This window comes from Ranitomeya variabilis, chromosome 4 (assembly GCF_051348905.1).
Source record: "Ranitomeya variabilis isolate aRanVar5 chromosome 4, aRanVar5.hap1, whole genome shotgun sequence".
NCBI lineage: Eukaryota > Metazoa > Chordata > Amphibia > Anura > Dendrobatidae > Ranitomeya > Ranitomeya variabilis.
Genome location: NC_135235.1, coordinates 542,196,571 through 542,204,914, shown reverse-complemented (window position 1 = coordinate 542,204,914; position 8,344 = coordinate 542,196,571). Strand labels below are relative to the sequence as shown.

The 8,344-nt window shown below is 41.6% G+C and overlaps 1 protein-coding gene across 1 annotated transcript in view; it reads left to right on the top strand.

The window, feature by feature from the left end:
• Positions 1-7,063, top strand: part of PHOSPHO1 (phosphoethanolamine/phosphocholine phosphatase 1) — an 8,147-nt gene extending 1,084 nt beyond the window's left edge. The window contains exon 2 of the mRNA XM_077252494.1: positions 3,215-7,063. Coding sequence (XP_077108609.1) covers positions 3,224-3,967 — 744 coding nt within the window. The 5' untranslated portion in view covers positions 3,215-3,223 and the 3' untranslated portion in view covers positions 3,968-7,063. The remainder of the gene's footprint in view (positions 1-3,214) is intronic.
• Positions 7,064-8,344: the final 1,281 nt, after the last annotated feature.

Here is an 8,344-nt window from a genome sequence, read left to right as displayed (position 1 = left end):
GGATCAGGAGATTGTAACTGTAACTGGTGCAGGGGATGCATCCTATCAAAGATCTATATTAGGGGCCCTGTTAAAGATTTGGCATTAGGGCCCACAAGCTTTACAGGGGTATTCCCATCTCCAAGATCCTATCCGATATGCAGTAGGTGTAATAATTAGCAAATACCTCTAATTAGAAATGTAGCATAGTTCTTCTGATTAACTGTGTCATTTACCCCGTGTTTAGGACATTGAAGCAGCTTAGGTATCCATGGTTATGATCATTGTCACTATATGAGTGGTCATAACCATGGATAACTAAGCTACCGCAATGCCCTGCACGTGGGGGTAAACAATATAGCTTATCAGGAGAACTATACTACATTTCTAATTGGAGGTATTTGCTAATATTATTATTACCCCTACTACATATTGGGATAGGATCTTGGAGATGGGAATACCTCTTTAAGTTACTCCATTTGGGATGACATTCATGTATATTCAGGGCAATGATAGAATTGACAGTAGAAAGAAAAACATCCTTCTTATCTGATCATTACAAGTGACAGGGCTACAGGAATTGCAGAAATAGAAATTGTATTTGGGCCCCTTGAAGGGTCTCTACTGCACATTACAACATGAAAAGGAGAAAATAATCAAAGACCTTCAAAAATATAATGTAGGTGAATGAACCAATAATTACACTGAAAAGCTGTCTTGTAGGAGGTGGGATCTCACAGATTGCCAGGCTGTAAACTATGTGGTCTGGACAGGGGCATGGTCTTCTCACAGAGGGGGTCTTTGGAAGAGATTTCAAATAACAATAATTGAATGACTCTAGATGCCGCTATATCACTATACCATGGGGGGTAAGCTACTCTGCAGCTTTGGTTGACCTTAACAGGAACCTGTCACCACAACATTGCCGTCCAGTCTGTGGGCACACTGTTATAAAGCAGGGGAGCTGAGCAGATTAATATATCGTTTTGTGAGGAAAGATTTAGTATTATCTGAGTTTTCATCATTTAACCCTTTGCTCTTTCTGGGATTTTGGGTCCAGAGGGCGGTCCTATCACTGACTGACAGCCTTCTTTGTATAAGTCTGTATACAGAGATTTCAGCTCCCCCTTCTGCATTTTTTTCAAGCACGCCGAAAAACTCGATTAGGACAAGAGCATGCTCAGATAACACCTCACCCGAGCATGCTCGCTCATCACTACAGGTCATGCCTAAAGGGGGATGAGATGTAATATCAATAACGGCTTTATTTGCCAGGAGGGCCAATCACATTACATTGCTGCCCTCCACATTGATATAGAAACATATAAGTCTATAGTGATACCACGCTGTTTAGTGAAGGTACAGCCGGCTGTGATTGACATGAAGGACCCCCAGCTTTTCATCAGCGCCGCCATCTGCTCTACGCAGCAGTTTGCAGACTAGTTTTCCCGCTGTTTTTCCTACCAGATGTATGATTATCACATCAGTCCATCCATATGATTAACCTATATTTAGCTCCAGATCTCGCTGCACGTAGCATCATCTACATGTATCTATCCATGTTATCCATGGCTGGGGAGCACTAGGAGCAAGTCATAAAAAATTCTCTAGATATACAGTAGTAACATTCCTTCAGTCCATCATCAGATATCATAAAACCCTTCTAAAAACAGCGCCACGCACATCTGTGGTTGTGTCTGGTATTGCATCTAGTTGAAGTGAAGCAGGCGCAGTTTCAGTAGCTCACATTTAAGGCTCACTCACACTCTGCATGCAATCCGACCAATGTTAGTCTATGGGGCCGTGCACATGTCCGATTTTTTTTTTCCTCCATGTGCCAGTAAAAAATTGCCGCATGCCCGAGCTTGATCTGATCGCACTCACTAAGTAAGTCAATGAGTCCGTGGAAAACGTTGGACTGCACTCGGATGATATCAGAGTGCAGTCCAATTTCAGTATATGCAGGCAATCATTTTTTTTCAAGCACACTGATAATTCAATGGGTGAACCTCATCTGATGTACAGAAGAAGCTCGTGCATGCTGTGGGTTTTTTCACACCGATTTGGTCAGTGAAAAAAGTCGCCCATCTGCGCTGAAGTGAATAACATCGGTCCGAGTGCGGTCTTCTTTTCTTCTACAGATGTGAACGACTCACAGCACCATTAGGCGGCACATGGAATCCATTAGTTACCCTTGTGTCCTCATGCGTCAGTAATGTGCTGTAATATGCTGCCATTAACCTCAGCGTGGATCGCTTTATAGCTCCAGCTATACCCACAATGCACCTGTAGACCACATCAGAAGCATTTATTATAGAACACATGTATTCATTCCGTAGAAATCCTAAAATCTTTCAGTCACTTCCAAGCTTAATGGGTTTTCCCAGAATCCCAACTCATTACCTGGTCACCTTTGGGACAGTGCCAATCTATTCAAGTTCTAAAGGACTGACGGGGATAGCCGAGGACTGTCCTTCATTCCATGGAGGGAACATGATTCCCTGGACCACCATCGGTCAGACGTTTATCACCTTTTCCATTTATAGGCAATAAGGTGTGATTCTTAGGAGGCAATAGTACATTTTAAACTGACTGTTTCCAACAAGCATCTCCTTGTGCCATCACATTACAAGGGCAAGTGTCCATATGTGCTACCAAAGGGCATCTAAGCAGTATCTGACTGAGCTTCCTTGGACCTACGAAAGGAGGTAATTCCTAGGTCAACCAATATAGTAGCACGTGATGGCTCTAGATGGATTTGTCTTCTGATGAACCTTTGGTCCTATTAATGTATCAGATCTTAGGCTTGATGGAGGATCCACTGGTACTTAAATGGGCCGTCTGACATTTAAAGGGGTATTCCCATCTCCAAGATCCTATCCCAATATGTAGTAGGTGTGATAAGAAAAGTATTAGAAAATGCCTACTGTTAGAAACGTGGTATAGTTCTTCTATGTAGCTTGCCCCATATGCAGGGCATTGAGGTAACTTAGGTATCTATGGATACCTAAGCTACTGCAATGCCCTGCACATGGATCAAGCAACATAGCTGAACAGAAGAGCTATACTACATTTCTAATTGGAGGTATTTACTAATAATCTTATTATTACACTTACTACAAATTGGAATAGGATCTTGGAGATGGGAATACCCCTTTAATCGTTGCTTAAAAGACAGTGCCAGGAGCTCTATGAAAATGCCCCAACTTGTATTAACTTTCACATTGTTTTGTAGGTGACAAAGATGGCATGCACCCACAAGTACCTTCTTGTTTTTGACTTTGACGAGACAATTGTCAATGAGAATAGTGATGATTCGGTGGTTCAGGTTGCACCTGAGCAGGAGCTTCCTGACTGGTTACGGGAAACCTTCCAAGATGGCTTTTATAACCAGTACATGCAGAGAGTATTTAAATATTTTGGAGATAAAGGCGTGAAGGTGAGCGACCTCAAATCTGTGTATGAAAAAATCCCCCTATCACCCGGAATGCCTACGCTCTTCCGTTTTTTGGCCAAGAACCAAGATCGGTTTGAGATCATCCTCATTTCTGATGCTAACATGTTTGGCATTGAGAGCAACCTGAAAAGGTACGGCTATCATTCTCTCTTCCGCAGGGTTATTAGCAACCCTACCAGTGTGGAAAAGACTGGATACTTAACTCTAGGACCTTATCATTCTCATAGTTGTCCTCAGTGCCCGGCAAACATGTGCAAAAGGAAGATAGTGACCGAGTACCTCAATGAACGATCTCAGGAAGGAGTGAAGTTTGAGAACCTTTTATACGTTGGTGATGGCGCCAATGATTTTTGCCCGACAGTTACATTTACTTCCACCGATGTTGCTTTTCCTCGAAAGAGTTATCCCATGCACAAGCTCATTAGAAAGATGGAGGAAAAGCAGAAAGGGTCCTTCAAAGCAAAGGTTGTCCCATGGGAATCGGCTGATGTGGTTGCCCAGTATCTACAGGCACTTCTGAACAAGTCCTAAGAGGATCAACAACATTTTTCATTAGAACAAGGACTCTGAGCACTGTGACGTATCTCCGTTTCTACAGTCTGTCCTACTATGCAGTTGTGTCAACTTCCAACAACAACTTCCATAGGGTTGTTGAGTTGTCCCTCACATGCCAATGTCCAAATATGCTAATGTCTTCTCAAGGTACTATGGACTATTCTTTCTGACGCTTAACAGAACAGAGACTTAAAGATTGCTATGTATTCGTCTTCACAGAAGAACAATACCTTTGTAACTGCTTAACATTTTCACGCACTGCTGATGCATGAAGAAGATGCAATTACTATATACCTCTCAAATCTATAGACGTTCAAATAGCTAAAAATTCTGTTCTATTTCAAGGGTTAATCATTATGGGAAATGGGCTGGATCCATTAATTTGCACAAAGTACTCTTGACATAATTTAATGTAAATTTCTTCCATGCGTTAATAAGACCACATCATTACAGGATCATAGAAGGAGTCAGCATAAGGGCCGTTTGATACCAGGCGGTAGGAGTAGAATACTTTTTGCCTTTTTGAGCCAATTGAACCTCATCATTTAATGGATATGTTCTTGTCATCTAAAGGCGTCCATTAACCTTATATATTGGTCTCTTTAGCGCTCGTTCAGCTTACAGATATCTCTCCCATCTCCCTTATACAGAAAAATGCGCAGCTTGGTTCAGAGTTTATGTGTTTTCTATGAGAAGAGTTGAGCTAGTCGCTGACAGATTCATCTGCCTGGAGAACAAAAGGATCAGGGTTTAAATTGTAACCACCCATTATCTTGTCTTACATCATCTGTCTTGAGGTTCGAATACATATTAGATGGTTGGCCAATCCTTCTGAAATTGGCAGGTTCAGCCAATGTTAATCTACTGTGTATGGAGACCTTTAACGTAGGTGAACTGTTCAAAAGGGGCTATCTAGCTTCTATACCATGTTAGGGAATTCTTAGATACTATTGGAGGAGTCCGGAATCCACTACCCTCATCCATAATCTAGACTGAACAGTGGCTACAATGGACACCTCTTGCTCAGGAGGAACCAGCATGTCTGTAATTATACAGATGACTCAGTTTTCAATGTAGTTTGTGTAATGCTTCATTTCACCAGTGGGAGTGCTGTGGCATAACTGAACACTTGCACCCAGGTTACTTTACATCTGATCGCCGGATTGTGATTGGTTTATCATCAGAGAACCCTTCAGACTAAAACGTATAGTTCAATGTGGAGCACCCCCTTAATATTTACAGAATGGGACTCAGAAGCAATAGAGTATTAATCATTAAAATTCAGAAGTCATGATTATGAATGTAGAACTACATGAATCCCCCATCAGTCACATTATATGTATACCTGCACATCATGGAGGTGAGGTCTCCATTGCTACAGTTTGGTCTGTTACAGGATCATAAGCAAAAAATCCTAATGGGAGTTGATTAAAGGGTGATCTGAGATTGACAAAAATGGTTTGCCTGATTTTCGAAAAACTGTGTCACTAGTGTCCATGGGCAGTGTCTAGAATTTCTGCTCAGCTCCATTCCAGTAAAGTGGGAAAGTAAAACTACGCAGCCAATCATGGTGCAGAAAGAGCAGGAGATGAGTTGCCAAGTGGACAGCGATAAGTGAGCAATCAGACAAGGGTCATGGTAAGAGCAGCAGGAGAGTAGGATGCTTGGTAAGTGGACCTGGTAACCTATGTGACCAGCACAGGCCTTGGTTGTCATCCCTAATGGCGGCATTAGAGTAATGTTGGCTGAGCCTGCCAATGTTGACGAGTTCGGCCGATAGTCTAACGTGTATGGGAGAGCCAGCCAACTGATGGTCGGGAGAGATGTCGATTGGACATGACTTCGGACTATCAATCACATTGTTCTCCCAAATATAAGCCACCAGCCGATATGCCACCCATCGGCTTTCTCATATAGAACACAGGGGCGCTCTGCTGAATGAATGCTCCTGCGTATGGGAGAGTTGGCTGTTGGCCGAATTCTCAGCCGACAGTCATCTAATGGGCATGGTGGCCTTTAGGCACTCAAAGCTTGTACCCCAAGATGCCTCAATGTGTGGACGGACAGATGCATATGCTATTGCTTCGTTCCATAGTTTATGAATGGTGCAGTGATATAAAAGCACTGAATGTACTATTTTTTTTCTAATAGCTGGCAGACGGAAGGACTTAAGGTCTTATAAGAAGATTCCGAGCAAGGTAGAGTCAGGTAGACTTTCCTTCATGGGAGGCCTGATTTCTAATTACCTATGCCAAGACAGAGTGGCTTCTTGCCTCCTCCATTTTGGTACCTAGCACATTAGCATCTTCATCATCATCCAACACTATGACAATCCAACCAGAGACATAACATGTTGTGGATTTTCTGAAGGGGTTGTTCTAGTTTTTAAGAAATTCTTTAAAACCACCTGCGATACCTGTCTACAGGTTCTGTATGGTACTGATGCTTAGCCCCATTCATGTCAATGGAGATGAGCTGCAATACCAAACACAACCTAGTGTCAAGGGTGGAGCTGTTTTTAGAAGAAAGTAGCATCTTCATGTTTTAAAGAGTTATCTGGTCAAGAAGTCACCTATCCTTATGCCCTATTACAATATACGGGGTTGCTATATTTTGCACTGACATCTTGGAACTGCTACACTGCCATTACACTTATACCAAGCACAACATGATATACTTTTCTGTACTCATCCATTCCCAGGGAAGACTACTGAATGGAGTGTATGTGTGTGCTTAGTCCTCGGAGCAAGTCTATGTAATTATCGAGTTAGGGATTATTTATTGTTTAGCCTAATTTATTACCTGATGGTGTTACTGGTTAGAATTCTTCCTTCGCAATAAGAACTTTACTACTTCCAAGGCACAAAGCAAACAGAGAAAGTGATCCTGCTAGTATATAGGTGTATCGCAGAGTTATGGTGTATGGTCCTCAGGAAACTTAAAAACCAATAAGTGTATTAATGGGAAAATTGCTCAGAATTTCTGTATGTATGTTACATTATATATTACTAATTTACTTATTGTTAATAACATTGTACTTCAGGAACCCACATATTAAACCTATTCATATAACGTGTCTGGTATGTCCTCCTATAACTCTAAATAACTAGGGTTGGTCTGAATCGATTCACAAGTCTGTGGCTGCTACACGGAAGTGCCAGTACCACCCATTACTGGCTGCCAACCGTGGTTCTTTATTTGAACATTGTGCCAGCCCATCAGATGATCAAAAGAGAGATCCATCAGTACATCTTCTCCTGTAAATCCACTAGAGACCACTAATGTGGCCAAGAATGGGACCTGTGAATAAATTTGCACCAACTACACATATACCGTGGCATGTAAAAGTTTGGTCACCCCTGGTCAAAATTACTGTTATTGTGAACTGTTAAGCAATTTGAAGATGAAATGATCTCTAAAAGACCTAAAGTTAAAGATGACACATTTCCTTTGTATTTTAGACAAAAAAAATATATTTTCATCTTTTATATTTTAAAAATTGCAGAAAGGAAAATGGGCCAGTTCAAAATTTTGCGTACCCTGCATCGTTAATACCTAGTAGCACCCTCTTTTGAAAGTATCACAGCTTGTAAATGCTTTTTGTAGCCAGAGAAGAGTCTTTCAATTTTTGTTTGAGGGATTTTCATTCATTCTTCTTTGGAAAATTCTTCCAGTTCTGTGAGACTCCTGGGTCATCTTTCATGCACTGCTATTTTGAGGTCTATCCACAGATTTTCAATGATGTTCAGATCAGGGGACTGTGAGGCCCATTTTGAGGTGGATTTTGATGTGTGTTTAGGATCATTATTAGTGATGAGCGAGTATGCTCGTTACTCAAGTTTCTCTGAGCATGCTCGGGTGGTCTCCGTGTATTTCGGCTTGCTCGGAGATTTAGTTTATGTCGACGCAGCTGCATGATTTGCGGCTGATAGACAGCTTGAATACATGTTGGGATTGCCTGTATAGTTAGACAATCCCCACATGCAGTCTAGCAGTCGCAAATCATGCAGCTGCATTGACATAAACTAAATCTCCGAGCACGCCAAAATATTCGTAGACCACCTGAGCATGCTCAGAAACTAGAGTAATGAGCATACTAGCTCACCACTAATCATTATCCATTTGTAGAAACCATTATCTTTTCAACTTCAGCTTTCTAACAGATGGTGTTAACTTTGCATCAAGAATTTGTTGAAATTTCATTGAATCCATTCTTCCCTCTATAACCGTGAAATGTTCCCCTTGTCATTGGCTGCAACACAACCCCAAAGCATGACTGATGTACCTCCGTGCTTAGTGGTTGGCTAGATGTTCTTTTCCTGAAATTCTGTGCCCTTTTTTCTCCACTCATAC